The following is a 26,732-nucleotide window of genomic DNA, read 5'->3' as shown; positions in this document are numbered from 1 at the left end:
GACAGTTCTTAAATACTTACGAGGTAAAGTAGGTATCTGGAAATAAAATGATTGTCGATTATTGAAAGAATGAAATTTGTTAAATTGTTTTGAAACGCAATTGCCCCATTCTGAAATTGTTTTTCTTTGGATGCGTCGAAAATTTGGACAATCTCAACTCGATTTTTGTTTGAAAACTCTTTTTTCATCTTACAAGTTGATATTCAACTGAAATAAAACAATTTATTTCGCTCCATGGATGAAATTAGTAACATAGTTATAATTCCTAATAATTAGGTTAATCTAAAAATTGAAAGATGTGTCAAATGACAGATGTCATGAAACATTGATTTTGATTGAAGGCTTCGCTATTTTGCGATGTGACATAACGTAAGAGCTACATTCGTCAGTAATTCCCGTTTAAATATTCTCATGCTACTATTATTATGAGACAGAGGGAGTAACTGTGAATTCTTTATTTAAGAAGAAGTAAATCGAAAACTTCAAAAACGTTTAAAATGAATTCATATGTCAAATATTGAAAAGACATATAATACTAATTTAACCGTTTTAAAAAGTAACACCAGTTTTACTTTTTAGCTGGCGTATTTGGTGCAGGATCATTTCCCAAAAGACCGAATGATAGAATTGTTAAAATGGCTAGATGACTCACAGTTAGCATTTTTGGAGCATATGTCATCGAAGTTTCCAAACGCATTATGCAATAAAATACGATTAAAAAAAGATTTTTTATACATTAAACTTTATTCAAAATGGGTATGATAATAAATACATTAAAAGATAAAAATAATTTTATCATATAGCTTAATGGGAATAATCCTTACGATGTGCCCTACCTCCCCCAGAAGTTCGTCGCGACATTTACGGGACACCGTATATATGTATAGAGAGAAAGATTATGAAACGATTATGCATATATTATGAAAAGAATGTAAAATAGAATATCAAAATCTAATCCAATTATACATTGAAAACTGCAGCAACCAGTAGTAATACTGAAAAAATAAAAGTAAATCATTTGAATCCATTATATATTCTGCTCGAATCAATCCATTAAGAAATAAAGGAAGTAATTGTTTCCATACACAATCAAACACGCTGAAAAAAATTTAATTTAAAACGGCATTGAAATCCATAGTGAACAAATATATAAAAAAAGTGGATAAAAAAAGCAAAAATGTGTGAACTAAAAATGAAAACGTAAAATAAACAATTTCCATCTTTCACCACATTGAGCGGGTTGGTGTACAAAAGAGATAAGTGGATCAGCCTTTTTCTGAACTGACAATGATACAAATTTATAAACTAAACATTAAAACCTCAAATAACTACAAAGCAGTTTGTGTCCTTATCAGTCCAGACCATAGCGACTGGATTAGGTAGAGCAATGTAACCAAGTATCCCAAAATAGGAAATAATTGCAATATACTGCCTCATCAAAACCATTCTTCGGCTTACAATAAAAACACGTGCAGCAGACCCAGCCTAAAACATAGAAGAGAGCAAGAATTAGTTCTAAGGCATCTAGTCAAATTACGTCATCTTGTACTTAATCTAGTAAGAGCTAGTCAGTTCTGCACTTCTTTATAACATTTGTTCACTAAGGATCTCAAAGTTGTTCTAATTTTTAATTTTTTTCGCTATATTTGATGTGTATGCAAACAGTTAACAAATGATTATTTATTAGTCCAAAGGGATTTCAGTCCCGAAGGACTATTGCTTTCGTTTTGGCATTTTGCGTCGGACTCATAAACGTCGGTTCACTTTTCAAACTGTTGCCACAAAATGTTAGAGTCCTGCATTATATTTGAAGAAATTAAATAATGAAAAATCTGCATAAATGATTGTCTATTTCTCGCATTGTGATAAAACAATGGTACATAGAGCCATCGAATTTTGAATGACGAAATCCTACTGCGAATATGGGCATTTGAAATCTCAAATTTGGAATTTGTTTTATTATAGATTTTATATTTTGTAAAACTTTAACGAATTTTTGATTTACAAACTCAATGCTTTAAAAGCGAGAAATGGCAATGTTATATAGAAAAAAAAAATACTTTTATCTCCAGCTCGCGAGACTGTGTATATCGGAAATTCTAAAGATATGCTTAATTTAACATTATTTTGCGATATTGCTCTTGAACTGAATTTTATGGTTCAAGTGCAAAGAACATGATATTTAATAAATAAAGGTAACACTCAAAACGTTAAAAAAACGCCCCTTTTAGACGTAATTTAAAATCTGAAAAATTTCAGATTTTTTTTTTTTTTTTTTTTTTAATTTTATTTTTGATCTGGGTGGAACATGTAATGGATTTAAATGTCTTACTTATATGATTATATTGACTGAAAGATCTTTCTGTCTGCACTATTAATTATATTCAAGCCGTGTTATTCGATTTTATTTAATATTTTTCTATTTATGTTATTTTAAGTCAGGAGAACGAAATTCAGAAACGAACATAGGACATCAACAAAATTACTTATATTAAATTGTTCGTTTTGGGTTTTATTCTTATTCCACAGCAAAAGATTAATTTAATGAGTCAACTACAATCGATAGGTATTCCTGTTAATTACAAACAGAAGAAAAGTATTTGTACGTTTTTTTATTTAATTTTTAATTTTTATGATTTTTGGGGGTCGATTCTTTGGAATGTTAGATAGTTAGTAATCCGAAGTTTTCAAATTGCAAGTTCTTTTCTTTTCTTTTCTTTTTTTAATTTTTGGTAACAGAAGAATTTTTGCGTAAGCTGTTAAAATTACACTGCCTTTATACTGTTAACTAAAATAAGCGTCATCAGAAATGTTGCCAAAGTTGTATGAAATATTTCTATTTTCACCAATTTCTCATCCTGTAGGGTGCCTTCCCCCCTCTCTTCCCTGTGGTATCGTGATTTCGAATTATTTTTTTGGTTTCGAACCTTCTTTGATGAATAAGTACTATATCCGGATTACTAGCGAGTTCGATTTCGTTGCTAATCGAATCATTTCCTCGGAAACATATTCGCAGTGGTGAAGTGACAGCAAAATCAGTAAAAACTGTGAGCTCTTTTAAGATGATGAAAATACTTTGAGAGATTATTTGTACTTAATCTCAACTTTCATATGTTTAGAGGAATCTAAAGAACGGATGATTTTAAAGTACAGATTATATCTAAAGCAGTGTTTCTCAACCGCTGGTCCGCGGACCGGCACCGGTCCGCAAGAAATATTTGCCGGTCCATGAAATATCCAGCTATCTGTCCAAAATTGTGCCAATGGATCGAATTATTAAACTAACCGATCCGGGAGAACGTACCGAAGTATTTTATCGGTTCTTGGAGTAAATCCAGTTGAGAAACACTGATCTGAAGTACGGATTATTTTAATAAAGGTATATTTATATAATTGTGCTTATGCATGTATAGCAGTCGATATGAATTAAGTTATTTTTCAAAACTGACAAAATTTTCTTCTTATAGTTTTTATTCTCATTTTTTTTTCAAATTTTTTGGCTTGTTTAATGCACGATTTTGCTAAAAGCAATGCAGAGGTTTCACTTCAGTTTCTTCGAATTTATTCTTTGGTATCTAGGTATTATATTATTGCTGAAATATATTGATAAAGTATAACCGTTCACAAGAATAGTGTTACGTTTGCTTCATAGAGCAGATAAATATAACGAGTAGATGACTCCATGTATACACACGAAGATGATACAGAAGTGTACAAAAGATCGCGTAAACAGATGCACAAAAGATGATACAGAGAGTCTGTAACACTTTTGCTTGGACCATATTTGGTTGGACCATATACACACGAGACTGACACTGAAAATAACGAAGAGCCGCCATGTAAATATTGGCATACTTTATTTTCAATATTCTGGTTTTATTAAAAACTGTAACATTTTGAGTCTAGTTACGAAAAAGTGTTTTCGTTAATTCAGCCACAAAACATCGATTTAAAAAAAAACTGATTTTGAAAAACATTTGTGAAATTCATTATCGCTGTGAGTAATAAATTTATAGAACCTCATAATGTTTGATTTAATCACAAAAAGCATTGCTTGCAAAAACTTAACATTCATGGACCATAGTAAACATTATTTATTGACAAAATACACCAACATTACTCATTTTTGTCATTAAGAACATCATTTAACATGGGCTAAAATTTTTTAATTGAAACAAATGTTGTAATTCCTCTGGTAAAACCACATCAAATTTGATGAACAATTTCATTAAGCGTAAATTTTGACATCGATAACTTATATATACGTAATTCGTTTTCAAATAAACTTATGTTGAACATGGCTCTCTAGAGCAGTTTTCCTTCAAATTAGTCATAGTTACTGATATCATATATTGTAATTAATGCCATTTATATATTACGATTTGTATGTTTGAATGTATTTATTTGAAATTTGATAATTCAGACAATTTTTCGCGCATAAGAACTTAACGATAAAATTACATGAAACTCTACAGTAAATTTTCAATAATAGAAAACATTCAGGCAACAGTCATGAACCAAGTTAATCAACAAAATTACTTATATTAAATAATAGTTTGTTTTCAGTCATTTACGATCACGTTATGTAGTTAATTATATGCCCTTCTAAGTGAACGTAATTTTTTAAAGAAAACGAAGCGAGATATTTCTTATAAATTGTCTAAATTCAACCTCATTTTTCAGCATAAGACAACTTCCTTCCAAATATACAGAAGCAGTAGCCGACTCCATCTATCGAGGCCCGTAACCAAAATCTCCCTGGGCCCGCCTTATTGGAATGATCACCAAACAGAATCTCAACACAAATATATAATAAACAGTTATTTAATTAAAATTAAATACGTTGTACTTAGAAATATTAAATTTTAGAAAGATTTCTTTGAAGAATTTACAGTTTCAATATTTTTTCATGTTAAATTATGAAACATATCCATAAATCGAAATTCTATGCAGCTTGTGCATCGTCAAAAGCACGCAAGATTGCAAAAAATTTAGACATTTAAGATTTCAGTTGTTCTGCTTCTGTACCGCTTCTAAAAGAGACACTCGATTTTCATCATTTCGTATTTGTGGTGACGCAAAAAATCAATGAAAAAGGAGCAAATATCTACTTTTTTATTTCGAATGGCGGGCTCTAGCCTTTGGCCAGTACTAAGGCCGGAAGCAGTGGTCCCTTTATTAAGGAAGCACCTATTTGGTGGGCAACCGTTGTCTCCTATGACAAATTACATCGAAGCCTTCTCCGAGATTTAAACCCGGACCCTTCAGTACGGCAGTCAAGTTCACTAACCACTTTCCCGTCTGGGCGGCCAGGAGCCAAGAACTGGTCGCGTGAATTTGACTAAATGAGAAAAAGTATGCCTCATGTGATGTCTGCAATATGAATTAAACTGGACTTTTTTTATAATCTTTTCTCAAATTGTTACCTCGAAATAAAAGATGGCAAGTGGCATGGTGGAGCTTTCAATGAAAAGCATTCTACTGTTGTCCTTGTGTGTAATGCAGACAGTAGTAATAAACACTGTCCTAGGGAGATCTGTAAGTCCGTAAAACCACGTTGTTGTAAAAACAGGAATATTAGTTTACCTTGCGTCTACTCTTACCGTAAGAAAGCTTGGGTCGACAGTTCATCATTTCCTAATGGCCTTCTTTGTTTTAACAGTCGAAAGGTGGCTCAGAATAATCATTTTCTTATGGCACTGGGCAGGGGTACAGCCCATAACTTACATGACCTGAACTTAACCAATGTACAGGTTCTACACTTTTGCCCGCTAAATATAACAAGTCATCTTCAACCTTTGGATCAAGGCATTATTGCAGTTATGAAGAGGTCTTATCACAAATGATTTATGAGAGCTGCAATTTGCGCTGCTGAAAAAGACACGGAAAGCCAGTTTGAAATGTGCTTGATACAATAAACGCTCTCGCTTCACCCTGGAAATCCGTATCATCACAACACATACAGAACTGTTTTAGCAGAGCCTGGAAACATAAAGACCTAATTCTGTTGCCGAGTTCGATGCCTGTTCACCCGACGAATGAAATAGTCTACAAGAACTCTAGTGTGAGGAGTTTGTTAATGCAGATGACGATGCTGCTATATATGCTGCACTGGAATCTGATGTACAAACAGTTGTGTCTGAGTTGCAAGAAATACAATTAGAAGAACTTGAGGAAAACAATATCAAACTGCCTACCCGCCAGGAAATTTTATATGCCTTGGACACTGTAGAATGTTTTGCTGCAACATCCAGTTAACCACTAGTTTTACGAAAGCCATGAGTACAGTTGGCTATGAAGTTACCAAACATTTTCGTTCCCATCTGCGGCAGCGTAATATACAGTGATTTTTTACTAAAAAAGATTTGTGAGTGTATTTTGTTTCAAATTACACTACAATAATTAATGTATTATTATAGTGTCTTCTATTATTAAATACATAATATATTATAATGCTTGTGTAACTGTGTAACTATATACTGTATATGCTTAATGTGTAAAACAAAAATTATTCCCAAAATTTAATTCCTCAGTTATCATGAACATTTTAACGCAAATTCATGATTTTTTGGTGCCTTGAGATCCGTGTTAACGAGGGTTTACTGTACTATGTTATTTATAAACCGAATTTTTAAGTCATAGTGCTATAAATATTATAGGCGTGGTCAGTGACTTCAAGATCGCCTACAGCTGGAGGGATTTTCTGCGATTTTTGATAAAACTGACATATTTTAATTCATATATCTTATGAAATTCATAGCCACTCAGAATAAACCGTTGATATATTTATCATAATATGTAATTTTACTGCGTGATCGACATTTATTTATTTTTATTTGTATTTTTGTTTTGAGTGTCAAATTTCAAAATGTGTTATAGATTGTTGAAAATAAACGCTTCATTGTTAAAAGGAAATCACATAATATTCTGTTTGAGATAAAGTGTAATTAACTTTAAATAATAAACTTTAAATAAAAGCTTTAGCATTTCTAAAAGGTTTTATGTTATTTATTCTTTTGCATAGTATAGAGAATACTGCTTAAAACCCTTACGTTATTAAATTACAATTCTTTCCTATGGACCACGGTTCAAAGCAAGTTTTTTGGATCATATAACTCTTTATACGCCACTGTCTTAACTAACTACTTTTTTACATAGCCATCTTGATTCACACAGTGATTAGCGACACTGGCTAAGATACTGATGAGCTGGGTGCGAATACCGGAGAAGGCATGCATGCTTACAAGTGTATAGTGTCTGAGCAGCATAGCGGCACTTAAAATACTGGCGAGCTGGAAAGCCTTTCTAGTGGTTTGGTGGTAAGCAAAAGAGGTAAGAGAACTCTGAGGTATCTTCTCCGGGCGTTCTCTATCTATCAAAATTGGTTCGGAGCCTCGCAGTTAATGCGATGATATTAATATACTTGTTGTGACTCATCGTTATTCTTTTATCTTCACTTTTTATTCTCTCTTCATCTGTTGAGTACACTTTAGTCATTGCATCCAGAGTAAATAGAATTCCAAAGCATTTATCTTCATCAATCTTCACATTTTGGCAGCTTTGAATTTCAGAAATTGTTTTAACGAGGCCCATTTCCTCTATTGAACTAAGGACTGTTACCACTGTACCGGCGGAATCTTTCTACTTTAAAATGTAATGGATAAATTCTTTTACAGAGATAAATTAGCTTTAATTTCATCCTACGCCTTATAAGGTATTTCTCCCGCCTTTTTAGCGAGCCTTCGTGGTGTAGTGATCTGCACGCTCAGCGCATAATTGAGAGGTCCGCGGTTCGATTCCTGGCCAAGACGTTGCTAATTTTTCATCTTGCCTGCTTCCAGAAATACCTAATGTCTCTACAGCCTTAACAATAAGATTCAGTGCATGAAAACTCATTAAGGTATTTTCTATAACTTTTTGAAAGATGTACAGATAATTCACTAAAACGGATAATCGGAAATTCAACATTTTAGGAAAAGAAAATAGGAATAATCATTGATGAGTAAATAAATTTGAAAATAAATTATAATTATTGCTTCATATACAATTCAGGTGCTTTCTTCTTTTTTGCTTTCTATTATTATAAACCCCGCGATGCAGAAAACATTGAATGCATTGCTTTTGTAAAGCCTTAATAAATTCAAAAGCTTGCACATCTAATCCAACTAATTCAGTGTCAGTCCATCATTGCACTGGTATCTTCACTAATTTCAACATAGAAAAATATCTCATGGAACAATTACAGTCAAAATTAGGATGCAGCTTGACAGATAACATTCATGCTCTGTGTTTAAATTCGATTATCCAATCCAACTGAAAGAAAGATGTTTGTTCCCAGAAGGTATATTCACTTGTTACTATTTTTAGCAGAGTGTTATACGGTTCAGCATTAAACTTTTCAGACTCTTGGAAGACATTTAGAATATATATGGATAACAGACACTATACCCTTGTAAGCAAGCATCCATGCCTTCTCTGGAATTTGAGATCGACCCATCAGTATCTCAGTCAGTGTCGCTAATCACTATATCAATGAAGACGGCTATGTAAAAATGTAGTTATTTAAGACTATAGAGCATAAAACTGCTGCTTTTAAAGAAGTTGGATAGATTTTTATAAATTGTTCTAAAGGAATCTATTAAACTCCTCATATCCTATATGTCGAAACATGAGGAGGATTTCGAAGATTTTCTGTATGGGTTTTGAAAGGTTTTTTTTTTTTTTTTTTTTTTTTTTCTTAATGTTTTCTTGTTAAGTGCGACAATTTTATTTATTCACCTAAATGTTATTCATATTCTCCTTTCAGGATCATGACTTGAAGCAAAGACTAATGAATGAATTACGAAAATTGGTTCTGCAGTAAGACAGCAAATTCAATATCTTACGCAAAATGGCAAAAAGATTTTCTCTATTTGGACTGAGTCGGCGCAACTGCAACTTTAATCATACTGTTTACTTACTTCTGTTATCTTTCTTTATTCATTCTTGTAGTGCATGTTGGGGAAAGTCGGCAACAAAATATGGAGGTAAGTTTCATGTTTTTTGGTGATTTATATTTGGGGACATGTAATATGTGTCGATTAGAACAAAGTTCACTTGTGCCACACGAAACGCCTCGCGAAAACTCCAGCAGTCCGGATAATAATAAAATAACCCTTGCACATACGAATGTATAAATATTGTAATTATTTTGATATATATGCATAAAGATAGTGGCAGTGGTCGAGTTGTTATTCGAGCCTTTCTTTTATTCGTGGTGTATGCAGGTACACATAACTTGCCGCAATAAGCGCTCCTGTTCTTGAAGAACTATTTCTGTACCTTATAGATTTTTGAAGAGATATTTGAAGACAGACTGCGCAGCATCACAAAGGTAAGCATGTTAGCAGGATGGAAGCGAAAGAGAAAATGCGACGTGTTCAATCCGAAATTTTGTTTCCGAATGATTTGGTTTTTGTTTAGCTTTATTTTGATTGGTTAATAATAACTTTCTAAATTTACTATTGGCTGAAGCCTAATTTAAGTATCTGCGTTAACATTATGCAAGAATCATAAGACGTGGATTAATTTAAAAATAACTCAGTTTAGAGAAGTTTACTGCATAAATAGAATCGTTGGCTAAACTTTTACAGGCCGATAAAAAAACTTTTTCAAGTAGACTGGCTGTCCCATCGGCGGCGAAAAGGAAATTGTTTGTACGCGTTGATTTATAAATAATGTAGCTACTTTTTATTGCTTAAAATATTGTGAAAGATCACTTATTAGTATTATTTTAAAACATAAATGAACATATTAGCATTAATTTATGATGTCTCTGCTCAGTGTTGATTTGAGAATTAATAATAATATAAGCTCCAAAATGCATGTGGCCTTCACTATTAAAATTTGGGGAAAATTTCAATGTCTTATGATTTTTAAAAATACGACTTCTAAAACATATTTAGAAGCTAATTTAGTTCCGTTTCATGTTTTGTTTTTATTTTTTACAGACATGACCGAAGATTACGACCTGCTTGTAGGATCTGATTTAATTCTTAATTGTACTCTCTTCACGAAAAGCCCACCCGAAGCTCCGGAAGGAGTCAACTCTTCGAATCTTGTTTTTAAAAAAAGAAACCAAGAACTTACTGATTTCACTCACCAGATTGATTCTCATACTGCTCAACTAAAGATACCAAACGCCAGTCAAAGTGATTCTGGTTTCTATCACTGTAGTCTCAATATTCCTTCCAAAGAGTTAGTCTGCAGCAGCAAAGTCAGCGTTGGCTGTAAGTTGGAAAATGTTTTTGTCCTTATTTATAACAACATTTTTGTAACAGAAACATCGTCTTTAAATTTTATCTTTTCTTACAAACCATGAGCTAATTTTATCCTTCAAGTGATAAGTAAAAATCAGCAGATTTAGCTTTCTCTAATTCAGGAAGATTAGCCTATCATAAAGTTACTTTTTCTTTCTTGAAAGAAATTTTATCTTATTCAAGAACCAATGGAACAAATGAGATTTATTCATGACTCATTTTAAGCTGACAGATTAAAATGGTAATGGGAAAAATTGCTTTTTATGAATATTGTGATGGTAACAATAAAAAAAAATTTATAGTGCGGGAAATGTTATACCCAAATCTGTATTGCAGTTTTCATCTGTCAGCTAAAACCATAGCTGTAAAAGTTCAGAATTTTGAATGTACGTTAAGTGCTTTCAGAAATGTCTAAATGTTTTTAAAAGTATTTGAACAAACCTTTCGCTCTTTTTATATTCATTGTTCATATTTCTAAGTTAATTCATCCCTGGAACATAGTATAATAACATGTTTCATATATTAATGTATAGGATATCTTTGATAAAGTTTTTTCATCCAAAGAATTAGAGGAAGTGTGTTATAGAAAAAAATCTTCTGTTAATTTTTTTTTTCTGTCTGTTAGAATAATATTTTTCCTGTAGTACTAATGAAATCTTCATAATTTTGTCATTATAATTTCGTTTATTTTATTGTTTTAAGTATTTTGTCTTTAAACGCAAAAAAAAAAAAAAAAAAAAAAAAAAAAAATGTTAACGATGATCTCAACATATTTTATTTTTCTATCTAAGAAAACGCTTCTTGTAAACTTTCCAATAACCGAACAGACGGTTTTATAATTTTTAAAAGCTGCAAAAACTTCAAAATTGTAATATTGATATGCGGGTTTTTTTTTTTTTTTTTTTTTTTTTGTAACTCTAGGATGCCTCTAGCTGCTTATGAATGGTTGCAGATATTGGAAAATTATAAAATTAAATCCGAAAAGCCAACTCTAAACACTTCAACAACGTGAATTACGTATACAAAATTTTTTTATTTTTAGCCGCTTATGTTTTAAATCTGCTGTTATTTTGGAAGGATTTTAAGTTTTACTAACGTTTATTTTAAAACTACTGTCCTCTCTTATTTTCCATTTCTGACCAGAGTAAACGCGAACAGGTTTGGCTATGCAAACTGTTAAATGTTTTTAAGTTATGGCTTTTAACCAGGAGGGAGGGAGAGAGAGATTTCTCGCTACCTTACCTCGCCCGCGCTTTTCAGTCAGTTCTTGTCTGCCTTTGTGGCCAGAACTTAGTTCTCATAGATACTTGAAGACATAACGTAGTTCCCGCATTCTGCTCACTACCATACGTAAAGTTTAAAAGCGTTACTAGTCTCTGTAAAATATCTGAGTTTAGTTCTTATTTAATTAAGTAGTTTTAGTTCTTTGTACGAACATAGTTTTAAGTAAGCTCCCTGTTCTTACTCATGACTGCAGTTATGTTTGCAAAGGCAATTAGAAGAAATAGCAGTCCTGATAATTTTACTTGTATATTACTTGTTATTTATCTGACAATAAATGCACAAATCTTTTTTATGGGATAAATTTACTAAAAATTAAAAATTTCAATTTATACATACATAGTTTATCCTTTAGAAACAGAAATATCCAATCTCCGCACTCCAAAGACCCAGGAAGTCAGCAGAAATATTGAGAAATGTGATGGTCGTTATACATGTGTTTTTTGTATGTCTTTGCTTTATTATTTGCTGTGTGGTCTAGTATCCGCACCAACTTCTTAGATCAATTTTATATCCATTAAATAGTTTTTATTTTATTCTGTGTTTTGTTTTTGTTGCTTATTTTTTGAACTGGAGTGTAGAATATAGAAAATCTGATGTGGGATCCACATGACTTTCGTGTATGGCCTATTACACACATTGTACCCCAAGTAGCACATGACGTAGCAAAGACGTTACCACGACCACTTTGCAACCTCTGGGACCAGTTTTGCAACGTCTTTGCTACGTCATGTGCTACTTGGGACACATTTTTGCTGCACTTCATTTAAACTTATTTTCTCCAAATTGCATTAGACGTATCATTCATTCTCATATTCATTCTCATCAAAAAATATTTTCCTCGGATGATAATGTAAAATTAGAGGATATTTTAAATTCTGTTTTATAGCTATTGTGTCACATGCAGATGTTTCCAGTTTACGATTTTACATTTTCATAGAAGAATATTAATAAAAAGTTTCCTTCTATCAAATGATTGCATTCTGTGAATCAAACTATAAATATCAACAAATATCAGCGTAAGGATGAATATATCTTTTAGGATATCATATATGTTATTACCGTGGCGTTTCCATTGCACATTCTTTCAACCCATTTGGTCTTTCGCAATATGATAGTCGTAATACATGTGTTTTTGTATGTCTTTGCTTTATTGTTTGTTATGTTGTCTAGGAATGCCACCCCAACCTCTTGGATCAGTTTCACGCATATCCATTAAATAGTTTTTGTTTTATTCCGTGTTTTGCCTTTTTTGCTTATTTTTTGAGCGGGAGTGTAGAATATAGAAAATCTGATGTGGGCATCAGATAACTTTCGTGTATGGCCTATTACACACTTTATACGCAACTATACAATCCGGGGACTCGTTCTCTCTTGGACAGGTGGTCAGCTTGTAGGTAGATAGGCTACGAAAGAAGGGGGCGCCTGGTGTCTAACAGAGGTAAACAGGCATGTATCCCCCGCCCTCCTCTAACTACAGCAATAGCTCCCTGGAGCCTCACGAGGCTGACAATTTTTGCTGCACTTCATTTAAACTTATTTTCTCGAAAAGCATTAGAGATATATTTAAAAAAAAAAGATAAGATATAAATGAGAGATTAAAGAGATATATTTAAAAAAAAGATCCCATTCATTCTTATTCAATCAACTGGCGGCAAGGCAACAATACATGAAAACTCAAAACATCTTCATTAAGAATTCTAAAGTAGAAAAAAACTTAAAACATCAAACACAGTTATAAAAAAAATTTGCAATTACAATTTTAGTTTCAACCAATTAAACCAACGAGCAAAAAGACAAAATATTCAGTGCACAAACATATGGCCGATTGCAACAAAAAAGGAAGTGCTCACCTAGATGTTACAGCAGTACCCATATTCAAAATTTCGACGTTCTACGGCTAATCGTTTTTAGTTATGCGAGATACATACTAGATACGCATGTTTAGACGTCACGAAAAAATCTTTTCTGAATCCCGGATTTAAAAAACGGATTTAAAAAATCCGTTTTACAGTCCCAAAACAAATATAGTACCCGAAATTTTTCGCGATTACAGTACTTATTGGGCCTAATTAGAGAATGCTGAGTTAAAACTTCAAAGATCGGTATCTTCAAACTTTTGTTAAACTTTTTATAACTTGTTTAAAAATCTTCCGATACCGGTTGGCGCAAATGTAATTTTATCACGTTTTAAGTGAGGTAACTAAAATAATTGGCGAAGAATATAATTGATAACAAACGAAAATAAAAACTATGGGTTTTTACAAATATATGAAAACGTAAGTTCCCATTTTCCTGTGCAATAATCAAGTAACTTGCCTTCAAGATCGCAGTATGATTATGGAGACAGAAATTCTCACCGGCACAACAATATAAATGCCGCAACTATAACTCAAAACCGAATAATACAATCCTATCTGAGCTAGCGATATCCAGTAGCGTGGCCTCGAGAGGTACAAACATGCTTTATTTTAAAAACCGAAAACCTCATCTTAAGTGTCTTTAACCTGATTTGCATTCTGGTAGGAAAGAAGGAGTAAAAATCAGAATCATAATTAACTGGCTAGAATAACATAATGGAATCTTATAATCTTGTTAAATTTACCAGCTGAAATTCTCTTTATGTGTGTAATAGTAGGAGAGTCAACAGCCATAGCCTTGCGTCCGGATTCAAATCCTCAAGAAGGCATGGATGTGTTGCAAGTATGTTTTGTCTTTCCATCTTAGGAGGCACTTAAAATGCTGTCGGGTCAGAAGACCTGTGGACAAGCTGGTGGAAGGAGAAGAGGAATAGGTGAAGTTCGTATCTGTTTCTCTTTCAAAATTGATATGAGTCGGTCGTAAATTGGTCGTTTCATCACTTATAAATTAAAGGCTTTGGTCAATGACAAAATTTGCACCTTGGCCAAGACGAATTCTTGAACTTGATCTGATGTTACTGTCAGAAAAATGAGCTAAGTTTCAAAACGGAGAGCGGAGTGGAAAAAACTAAAAGGGAAGCCCATGGCCAACCCAAAGACTGCAGAACGAAAGAAGTGCTTTAGCATCAGGTCAGGTAGCAAAGCAGCTTTTGTACAAATTCCCGCATTTTTCAGTGCATCAATGTCAACGATTCTTTTGATGTACGTATTAAGAAATGCAGCTTGCCGAAATCCGCATGTTTTGCATTTTGATCCTTCCTCTGAACGAATCGTGTCGCAATCGTAAGTGTTTTTCCCTTTTTTTTTACCATTTGCTGATGTAAATTCTTCTACCTTTCTAAGTCAGCCATTTATGATAATGTTCGGCAAGCATAAAATAATCCGCCATTTGTAGCATTCAATTATCACTAACCGTGGAATATTACGCTCAACAGGTGATGCTGTCGTTTGTCCTGATGTTAAACGTTCCACGGGATTTATATTGCATTATTTGCAAGGTTTTTTTCCCCCACTGTGATTCAGATATTTTTTGCTGCAAAATTTTGATTATTAAGCGAGATTTTTATTTTTAAATAAAATCGAAAATAAGAAAAAAATTTTTAAATAAATATCTGTCATTACTTGGTGACAGTTGGTTGCAAATGAGGTAAATCACTCAGTCAGCAGTAATTTTTAATAATATTGTACGTTAGAAATATTATTAAAAATATATTTATTATTTATCTTTTAATAATATTGTCTGTCAAAAAGTTATTTATTTCATATGTGAATTATGATTACTTTTCTCTTATCAAAAATGCCATTCTTTAAAAGAATCAGTATCTCGGAAGCCAAGAAGTCGGGGAAAGTATAAACGATTTTAAAATCTTTGGCCCGTTAGAAAATAAAGAAGGGAAGTTATTTTTACTTTCAGTAGCTTATCAGTATCCTCCTTCGATTAATTCTATAAAATCATTGGAAAAGTCAAAGTCTTATCCAAGATTACGATATGTCCTTGAATTCATCTTAGTGTAACTGCTTCTATAATCTTTTCAAAGTTGGAAAAGCTGATTTTCAAGTAGCCGTCTGATACATTTGTCTTTTCGAGGATTTAGAATTAAAAATAAGTCTGATACTGAATTTGTCTTTTTATTTATGTCTACGACAGTTTTAGACAAATTTCAGTTCTAAATAAATATAAAAAAGTGCTTAAAATCGCTGCAGATCCTAGCGTGTCCATGTTGTTTGTTTAAAAATGGATTTATATGTGTAGGATTGTGCGAGTAAATAGCTCTTGAGCAACTGGGTCGTAGACACATGGTTCCACTTTAAGAAATTAATTGAATAAGGCAATTTTAAGATTACGTCACATAAAATTTTGCAGAAAAAGTATATGAAACAAGCTTTTACATGAGTCTTAACAATCTACGGTACTTATCGGTTTTATCAGTGACCAAGGGGAAAAATTTTACCAAGCTTAGGGGCCGAACTAGCGGGGGGCAGATAGGAATGTGATTTTTGGAGCAACGAGCTAATTATCGAAGCGAAGACATTGGCTTTTTTTTTTTTTTTTTTTTTCATTGGATCTGTTTATGGCATCCGCAGTGGTAAATAACTTCATTTCATGCCTTCTTTTGCAAATTCCGGCAGGGGTAAAATTCCTCCTCCCTTTTGTTTTGGTACAATGCAGTAGCTTCACTTTCACTTGATGAAAATAAATAGAAAATTATCATCATTCCGAATCCCCCCCCAAACAAAATTTCTTACGAATGTAAATGTATTTCACAATTCTTATTACAGAATAACCCCGAGATACGAGCACCCCTATATACGAGAAGTTCGAGATAAGAGGAAAGTGTGAGCGAAACCATTGACTCAAGTAACGAGCAATGAACCAGGCTATTGGTATGCGTGGCTCCATTTCCTGATCCGGCTCAACTCGGGGAATACCCTCGACAGATCACTCAGTGTTGTTTAATCTACGTGTTTGTGCGCTTGTGAGTTAAGTGGTTTTTTTTAATTACATTTAACGTGAAAACAATTATTTCGCGATGCCTCCCAAGAAGATTGCTTTAGATAGTGCTGCAAAGAAAAAGAAGGAAGCCATGGCTGTTGAAATTAAAGAAACATAAATGTGGTGTAAAAGTGACGGAATTGGCGAAGACTTACGGCCGTTCCACATCGACGATCTGCACTATTCTGAAGCAGAAGGAAGAAATTAAGAAACTTAATGTGGCCAAAGGAGTTACCTTTACTTCCAAGCACCGTCCAAAACTCCTAGAAGTAGTTAAGAAGCTATTGTTGATGTGGATTAACGAGAAGTTGTTAAAAGGCTATTTGGTGTCGGAAGCTATCATTTGCGCTAAGGCTAAGCCGTTCTTCGTCTACCACTCAGAAATTCTACGATTTTTCAAGAGGAGCAAGATGCAGAAAACCAACTAAATGTGATGTGTCGGGGAAACAACAAAGCCTGAGTAACACGGCAGTTTTTCATCGAGTGGATCAATAAAGTTTTTGGTCCCTCGTTGAAGAAATACCTTCATGAAAATATGTTGCCACTCAAGGCTTTGCTCGTCCTTGATAATGCTCCTGCGCATCCTCCAGGGTTTGAAGATCATTTGCTGGAGGAATTTCAGTTCATAAAAGTCAAGTTTCTACCTTCCAACACCACTCCACTTCTCCAGCTTATGGACCAGCGAGCTATTTCCAACTTTAAGAAGTTGTACACAAAGACCTTATTTCAAAGGTACTTTGAAGTGACTGCAAATACAAGTCTGAACCTCAAAGAATTTTGGAAAGATCACTTCAACGTCCTAAACTGTTTAAACTTCATTGATAAGGCTTGGGAAGGAGTCTCAATGAGGACCCTAATTCAACATGGAAAAAACTGTGGCCTCAGAGTATTCCTGAATTAAGTTTCTATTTTCAACCTGTGGACAACACAGTGCAGCTAGTCGAAGAAATTGTTTCCCTGGTGGAAACGTATGGGTCTGGATGTGGATAGTGCTGATTTGGATGAGTTAGTGGAGGAGCATAGTGAAGAACTTATCAGGACTACTATTTCTTCTTATCTGTTTTGTGAACATGTAAGTGTCCTGAGTAGAACAGCGAGTTTACTGGAAAATATGTCCTTTTTCAATTGTAGAAGAGATGATAAATAAAAGGAAGGGTTTAATTACCCTTTATTCTCCACAATTTATAGATGCTTCTGCACTTCGGGATACAGAGGCCAGCACTTGTGGTCTGAACGTAAGAAAATAAGAACTACAAGCTAACTAAATTTAAGTGAGAGCTAAGCTCAAATATTTTACACAGAGACTCGTAGCACTAAGATTGTGCCCTTTTAGATTTTTACGTATGTAGTACGCAGAATGCGGGTAAACTACAATACGTCTTCATTAACAATAAGACTAAATTTCTGGCCTTAAAGGCGGACAGCAACTGAGTGAAAGCGCGCGTGAAGTAAAGTGGCGATAAGTCTCACGCTATTTCTCTCTTTAACTCTTCTTGGCGAAAAGCCACAATTTAAATACTTAAGAGTTTGCAAGCACAATTTGCATAAATAAAACTAACGCGTTTATTCTGGCCGGAAATGGAAAATAAGAGAGGACAGTAAAGTTTTTAAATAAAATAAACGTCAGTAAAACTTAGGATCCTTATAAACTCACAATGGATGAACTTAAGAACTTCACAAGGAGCAGCAGTAACAGGTGGTAGAAGAACTTTCGTTAGGGGCGGATGGAACAGGAGTTGAGGTCCTCTCTTTCAGTAATATTAAAGGAGTTTTGGCAAAGTGGGAAGAAGTGAAAACTTCTTTTCCACTTTGCCAACTTTCCCACTTCTTTGAAGAAAATCACCCTAATAAAGCAGTGTGTGGGCGCACCATAAACGTGTGTAATGACAATGTAGTGTCGCATTTTAGAGGCATCTTGAAAAGGAAACAGAAGCAAGTGCTATAAGCTATTGGTAAAGCAACTTGCAAGTAAAAGAAAATTAAGGGTTTCTGACCCAGAACCTGCTTCTAGTGGGTAAAATTCAATCCTGAAATAGAGGGGTGGGTCTCTCCAACCCTACAGTCAGGGTCAGTCCGCCAGTCAGAACTCTTCATAAAGGTAAACTACAGTTATATTATTTACCAGTGTTATTTATTAAAAAAATTTATTTTTATGTTATGTTTTCGGGGGTGCAGAACTGATTAAGTGGATTTTCATTATTTTCAATGGCGAAGTTTATTGTTTCTAGATACTAGAAATTCGCTATACGAGGTCAATGCTGGAACGAATTAAACTCCTATCTCGAGGTTCCACTGTACTAGGTTTCGATTATAGTTTTGAGTTTGCTGTATTGTTTGACAATAAGAGCCACCAAATTTGGCGATTAATCGCTGCTCGCCGGTTAAACCGATGAATAATGCAAATTTTTATGACGTAGCTTTTATTTAAGAAACAAGCAAAGAAGCTTGTGTAGAATTGCTTTCAAATTTGAATTATCTAATGAAATTCGATTCCTCTACGACTCCTAAATTCAACGTTTTGTTCTTTAAAAGACTGGGTTAAATTGGTATGGTTTGCATTTAACAGATTTGACTTTCTTTTTAAAAATATTCAGTTGAATATTTAAAAACCTAATAATTACAGATTTCTTTGTAGAAGAGCGCTGCAAAAATTAAAGTCGGTGCATTTTTAATAAAAGGTGTTATGTGATAAAAACTATAGTAGTTTGAAAGCGCATTTTAATTGATTCCATTCTTTAAACTATACCAATGAGCCAATGTTCGACTATAGTAGTCTGAAATACTATAACTTGCGATTACTATAATAGTATAGAAATTAGAAAGAGAACCTTAATTGATTCATTTTGTAAACTGGACCTATGATCAACTATTCAAAGATAGCCAATCTCTTCAGACCACATTGTATAAATGGAATTTTCTCTCACTCGAAAAGATATGCAATTGCATCAATGGTAGCGTTTTTTATCGAAAAGAAAATAGCAACAGGTACTTTCTTATGATTTTTTTTAAATCATCTTTGCAGTTAGTATGATGTGTTGCTGTTCATGCCCAGATGTCAAAAAAAGTAAAGAAGCTTCTGATGCTTAAATACTTCTTTATTACAAAAAATATGACTTTTCGCGAATACTTAAGACCCATGCAACTAGACTGTTTGAAAGACTTTTTTTTTTTCACTTTCTCTCCCAGCTGCGTTTTTGGAAGCCTACCAGTGGCCAAGCAGTAAAACCAGTGAATACCAATTGTTTGTATAAACTCAGGGAAACAAACAGGTTTTGTTTGGCTATTTGAAATGAAAAAGCAAACGAGGGTTATCTGCCTAAGTAGAGAGCGTGGAGACCTTTCTAAGGAAATCTGGTTTGTATTCACGTTACACCTGGAAAACTGCGAAACTAACCATGCAGCCAGCCCGTTCAACTGGGACAGAACCGAAGTCGAATCCCTAGTATTCACCAGGCAAACGGGCTAGTTGCTTAAAGATTTCCGCGGCTGTCCTTCATATGGAACTTGAATACGAATCAGTTTTCCTCAACAAGTTCCCCACTTTGCTCGTATGCTTTGTCGGAATCTAAATAATCTTAAGTGATTAAAAATCTTTAAAAAAATTAATAAAATTTATGCAATTTTTTAAAGGAATTTGTTATTTGTATTTAAGTTACCACTTCTAAAACCAATTTCTGTTTCCTCATAGGTCTTCTTGTAATCTTTTTTTCCACAGATTCTTTTTTTCTCTTTATTTTATTTATTCATTTCGGGGATCATATAAAAATGGAACTCAACTTTAAAACACAATTGCTGTAATTGATTTAAATGAATTAAAATAGGTATCTCTATAATTTTTAGGAATATGTATGTTAGTTACTGTAAATCTATGCTTGCACGTTCATAGAATTACATAGACTACATATAGTAAATTCATAACGTGAACTTTCGTGTAAGATCATATTTCCAAATCAAATGTGAAGTGAAGTTGTGTTATAAAAACACTTTTATTTTATTATATTATTATTATTATTATTATTATTTTGTGTGTGTGTGTTTGATTAATTTCAAATTTTTATATATCTCTTTCAGATCCTCCTCACAATGTTTCTAACTTCAAGTGCATTAGCCGTAATTTTGATAATCTGACATGCTCCTGGGATATTGAACCTAGTGGGGTTCCAACTAACTATTCACTGCGCAAAACATGGATATCTAAATCGTAAGTTTTAATAAAATATACAGTGTTTTTCAGATGTAAATTTAGTGGTAAATAGCATTATATCCTAATTTCTGTTTTATTCTAAACTTACACCTGCATTCATATGAAAGATTAAGTGTTCTAGTTAGCTGGTAAATACATAAAAGCAATGAACACTCGACGTTATCCGAATCTGATTCTTGGCAGTTGAACCGGCAGCCTGCACTGGGTTTTCGTCATTTCCCCATCTGTAATCACATTGCAAGCCAGCTTTCACTAGAATAAATTCCGAACAAGTTTTCAGTATATGGTAGTTAGAATTTATGTTCTTTGCAGTAATAATAAATAATCATGATAATTTTCTTAATTTAACTTGTAAGAAGTGCTGTAATGTATAAATATTTGTTTCGTAAATGTGTAATTATTTTATTATATTCTTTTATTCAAAATATTGTGGATATTCGAACTTGCAGTTTGCATATAATTGCTGCCATTGGAGGTTAATTGAATTGATAGATTTCTCGAATTTAGTGACATTATCAACTTATTTATCTGAAACTTTGATCGCTTAACGAATTATTAGTTAGGATCGCAGAATTCAAACTTCCATAATTCTTCCTCTCTTTCACAATTAATAATATAAACATAATCTGATTTTCATGAATTACAATCAAGCTTCAAGTCGACAGGCTTTCTCATATTACACACACTGGCCAATGAATTAGAAACACAAGGTCAGTATTTTATTGGGCTTTACACGGATAACTGCTCTGATTCGTTTTGACAATCTAATCTACATGCTTGTGGACTGCATTTACGTCCAGAGAATACCATGCATTAGCTATGCAGCTTTTTATATTTTGTAAATTAGATGGAAGACAAGAGTGCTGTCGGATGCGTCTTTCCACCATATCCTACCGAATTTCGATTTCGATATTCGATGGTGTTAAGATCATGACTATGCAGTGCCCAGGAAAAGTGTTAGAAGTCATACTGATGTTCAGCGAACCAATTTTGAACATTTCTGGCACGATGCATTGTCGTCCATGAAGTTCCTGTCGCCATCAGGGTAAAAATACAACATTGTAGTCTGCACTTGATCTGCCAGTATATCTAGGTATCTCAGGGTTGTTTGTTTACTCTCGAGGAACACTAAGGCACCACCTGCATGCAAGCACAGCATGCCCCATACCATGATACTCCCACCAGACCCTTGCACAGTTCGAGTAAGGCAAGATGGATTCATGGGTTCATGGAGTTCTCGCCAAATACGACGTCGTACATCAGTGCAGAATAAGGTGTAGCGTGATTCCCGTGACCACATTACCCGCTTCCAGTCCTCAGATGTCCAGTGTCTTCTTTCCCAACCCCACTGCAAATGAATTCTTGCATGTCGGGCAGAAATGAGTGGTTTTTCTCACATGCGCCCGACTATGCATTCCTATCCTATGCAAATCTTTGCTTAGGCTTCGAGCTGAAATCTGTTAGGAAAAGCCATGGTTGACGATCTGTATCAGTTGAAGTACAGTAGAATCTCTGTTCTGCCGTTCAATTCGTCGGAGACGACACCGATCACTCTCTTGGAAAACTGTGTTCGAACTGCAGCTGAATCTTCTAAAGAAGGACTGTGGGTTCTCATTCCGACTTTTGAAAACCTTCAGTAGAGGAGCTGTTTTTGAGAACCCAGTGGGATTTGCTGTCTTCAAAATTGAGGCCTTTGATAAACGAGCACCAACAATATGCGCTTTTCAAATGGTGAAAGATCTGTAGTTTTTCCCATTTTACTCATTCATCGTGAAAAGCATTCTTACACCTGACTTATACTGGCATTTTAACCACGTGTGTAACTCACATCATAAAACAAAATTGCATACTTCATCCTTAGCACGCATTCAAATGAAAATCTCAAAGGTTTCTAATTCATTGGTCAGTGTGTGTATATAACGTCTGGGAAAAAAAAATGATTTTGTTTGAAGGCAATAAATAAATGACAAAAGTTTCAAGCTTCCTGTTAATGGTGTTAGTATTCCTGTTCTGTCTTTAATGGCGTAGTCAGCTAAGTTCATACGTGAGAATTAACTCAGTGAATTCTAATCTGCATACGTTGCTGTTCAGAGAAGCTGCCCACATTAAAAAAAAATTGAGTTACAATGAAGATATTTATTGTAACTTAAGATAGTTATTACGGAACTTGCGTTTGATTTGAAATATGGAAGATTAATATTTGAAAACTTATTCAGAAGAAATAAATTTAGGGTTTTATTTTTATTCCCGTTTGGCACACCAGCGGCCGAGCGGTAAAGTCGCTGAACACTGTAGTTCGGTCCGAGGTTCGAATCCCGTGAACGGGCTGGCTGCATGGGCGTTTTCGTGGTTTTCCCCATGTGTAACGTGTATACGAGCCAGTTCCCCTTAGAAAGTCCTCCACGAAGGCATCCCTCCTCTAAGGCAGATAGCCCTCGAGGCTTTGCCATAATCACCCAAACAAATAAACAAATTATTCCCCGTTAGTGCGTTAAGTGATCGTACGCTGCGTGGTAGTGACACATACAGATTTTGGATATCTGTCTGTGGAATGTCTTTATATGCAGATTGAGTACGTATCTATAACTTGTAGGTTGTAATTGCGCAGAATGACATAGGACTAATCTTCTAGCGGTCCATGTGTTTTATGAGAGACAAATCGGGTGACCGCGGAGGCCAAATAAACACACTAGAAACATTGTGTGATATGTGAACATGGGCAGTAGCATTGCCGTGTTGTAACGTAACCCCAAGATAATTATATCGTGAAGGTATTCTATTCAGACGGTATAGTGATTAGGGAAGCCGATTGCGCCACCAAAGGGCCCGGGTTCGAATCCTCGAGAAGACATGGTTGTAAAAGTCCGTCCCTTCATAGGCAAAGGTAGACCACTTCTTAGGTTGCCCCCATAATAAAGTGACCTTCACTTCTGGCCTTAGTAGCGGCCAAGCCAAAGTAGGCTGAGAGCCCGCCATTGGTTAAAAAAAATTGCGATATGTTAACATGGGCAGTAGCACCGCCGTGTTGTAACGTAGCCCCTAGATAATTGTATTGTAAAGGTATTCTATATCAAAGGTAAAACGTTTGATTCCATGAATATAGTAGTTAAAATTTAAAGGACCTGCGGTTTGTAAAAGACGACAACGTAAATGAAATCGGATAGCATCTCATAACATGACGCTGGTAGTAAGAGCAATATGGAGCTCTATAATATTACCGTCCTAAAGGCGTTATGTCAGCGTACGAAAGTCAGCCATGAGTCTCTGAACTGTGTTTATATATGTCACAGAAGATGATTTACTGCTATTCACGGTCTCATTCTCTACATCAACGCAGCCTTTGACTGATGCATTTAAATTATGTATTATGATATAAAAAATGTAACTAATTTAATTATTATTATTTAAAATTAATCTAGTTAATGATGAATGTGGGACAATATACCTGTTAACCTTTGGTAAAGACCATATATCCCCATTCATCGTCAATTGAACTGGATCGTATTGTCTGACTTGGATGAAAGGTCAAAGGAAGTCACAAGAGAGAATGCCAAGTTACAAGCCCTTACTGCAGCAATTATCGACGAACAGTGCCAACAGAGTTTCACTATTCTCCATTGTTGTATGAATGCTGAAGAAGTAGTGGCCAGATCCAGTATTTCCATACACGACATATATCTGTCTTTTCGTTCTGTCATAATGGTAGGTGTTCCAATCCTCTCGCATTCGACGTGTCGAATCTTCTTCCATCTATCGACCGCAAGCACTTACTTCTAATTGTACTAGCACCGATCTAAAACATGCTACAATGCCAAGGCACAAATTATCCTCTTCTCTTGATCCTAGAATTCTGTCTTTTTAGGAGTCTGTCAGTTGTTCATCATGTTGTTCTCGCTCTACAGTCTACAGGAAGACCTGCATAAGGTCAGTGTCAGTGCAAGGACAATTGGTTTGTTTTTTATGACCATCTTCTACATCTGTTGAATCAGATTTAACTGTGATACCTCATGCATCCTATTTGCCTAGGCACCTGAAATTTTAATCATTTTCACCTCGTATGATAACAAATACAGACTCCAAATTTGGGATTTTTCCAACTATATTTTTTGGCGCTGCAATGTGAAGCTTTATCATTTCGCAAACTTTAGCAATTTTCCCTTGCTTGGTCATAGATCATGAATTTTCATTCATGATTCTAATCAGAAACTGAATTCTGCTGTCTTGTTTTTATCAATAAATCATCGCATATAAGTGAACCGTGACCATTTATTTGGAAGATATTTGTCTTGCTCTTGGATGACTGTATGCAAATGATGACAAAATAAATAGCATAATAACTAAACATATACACTTAAGCGAATTGTATTATGAAAAACGTGCATCTGCCCCAAAATAACAATATGATTATTAATGTCTGAAAGAATTACCATAAAACCAGAAATCTTATAAGTATGAATTGAAGAGGTATCTTTAGACGCAAAATATTTGATGCAGAGAAATAAACCCATGAAGTATACCTTTGAAGACTTATTTTCAGAGCAAATCTAATGATCCATATTTTCGTTGTAAATCTTAACCGTTCATTTTTTTCATTTAGTTCATTCTTATTCTGTGAATTGATTTGAATGATTAACATATTTTATATTAATTGATAATCAATTTTTTTTGATAAATTGCTATAGTACACTAATTTTAATGCCATTCATATGTGTGTATTTTTTTCCAGTGTATTACAACTGTGTCCAAGTGAAACGTCTAACAATACTTTTTGCCAATGGAGAGGTGATACTGATCCACCATATCAGATTAGTACTCGAAATCTTACATTCTTTGTGCAAGGAAACAATAGTCTCGGATCTTCATCCCAAGAATTTTCTATTGATCATTTTGAAATAGGTTTGTAGTAATTAATTAGATAGTTTGTAGCAATATCTGAGATTTCTGTGAATATTATAACCTATGCCATTAGTAACGTCACCTCATAAAGGCGCCAAAATATTGGGCTGTATTATTTGTGAGGTAACGATTGCGATCTAGCTAAAATTAAAATTTATCTCAAAAACTAAGTACCGAAGTCGGGATTCGGTGGGCTTTGGCGCAATTTAACTTCTGCGAAAAACAAATATTAAAGATGGTGATTAGCGTCAAGAATCAGTGAAAAAGTGCCAAAATTTATAATTCTGTAGTTTCTGAGGTTTAATTTAAACTTCTTGAACTGTAGAAATTAAAATGACAGAGAAACTTGACCTAATGTGATAACAGTAGATGAAATAAATTCATGGAAGTTCCAGTTAAAGAAATAAGGGAAGGAAATTATATTGTTTATATGTAATTTCTCAGCAGCTGTGAAAGTTAAGTCTTTTGCACTGAATTCATCTTGGAACACTGCATGAGTTTAATCAAGTTTGCATAAACGAATTTTTATATTTGCATTAAAAACTTGGACTAACTCCGTTATTGAATTAATATTATCAAGCTTTTGATGAATCGTAAATGTTTCCATTTATTTCCATTTGACCATTTTTACTAAGTTTTGAAAATATTCTAAATAAATAAAGATAAAGAAAGCAAATTATGGTAGTTATTTTATACATCACCACATGATCATATATTAGCATCGAGTGCATGTTCTTATACTTCGCCACGTAATTGTATATTAGCACCGTGTTGTATTTTTGATCTGGCCTCGTTTTCTTATATTATTTATTCATCGTGATGAGGTTTTCGAATGCGCATTTTTTATTTAAAATTTTATTCGTTCTTTTTTAGTCCAAAGGGCGTCAGCCCAGAAGGGCTATTAATTTCGTTTTGGCATTTAGCGTCGATGCACTATAAACGGCGAATCAGTTTTTAAACTGTTGCCACCAAATATTATCGTCCTCTGCTATATTTAAAGAAATTAAATAATAAAGAATCTGCATAAACGTATGTATTTTATCACACTGTGATAAAACAACGGTACGTAGAGCCATCAAATTTTGAATAACGTAATCTTCCACCGAAAATGGGCATCTGGAAGCCCTAATTTGGAATTT

General features: G+C 34.1%; 1 protein-coding gene across 3 annotated transcripts in view; it reads left to right on the top strand.

Moving 5' to 3' along the window:
* The window catches only part of LOC118182129 (uncharacterized), a 388,309-nt gene that overhangs the window by 305,098 nt on the left and 56,479 nt on the right, over window positions 1-26,732 (top strand). For all 3 annotated transcript variants that reach the window (XM_085820779.1, XM_085820778.1, XM_035351427.2), the window contains 4 exons: window positions 8,807-9,026; window positions 9,990-10,268; window positions 20,565-20,694; window positions 25,424-25,593. In XM_085820779.1, coding sequence (XP_085676905.1) covers window positions 8,891-9,026; window positions 9,990-10,268; window positions 20,565-20,694; window positions 25,424-25,593 — 715 coding nt within the window. In that variant the 5' untranslated portion in view covers window positions 8,807-8,890. The remainder of the gene's footprint in view (window positions 1-8,806; window positions 9,027-9,989; window positions 10,269-20,564; window positions 20,695-25,423; window positions 25,594-26,732) is intronic.

The sequence above is a fragment of the Stegodyphus dumicola genome, chromosome 7, assembly GCF_044657685.1.
Source record: "Stegodyphus dumicola isolate Sdum_Otavi_A_Nest chromosome 7, ASM4465768v1".
In the NCBI taxonomy this organism is placed as follows: domain Eukaryota; kingdom Metazoa; phylum Arthropoda; class Arachnida; order Araneae; family Eresidae; genus Stegodyphus; species Stegodyphus dumicola.
This window is presented reverse-complemented; position numbering and strand designations above follow the sequence as displayed.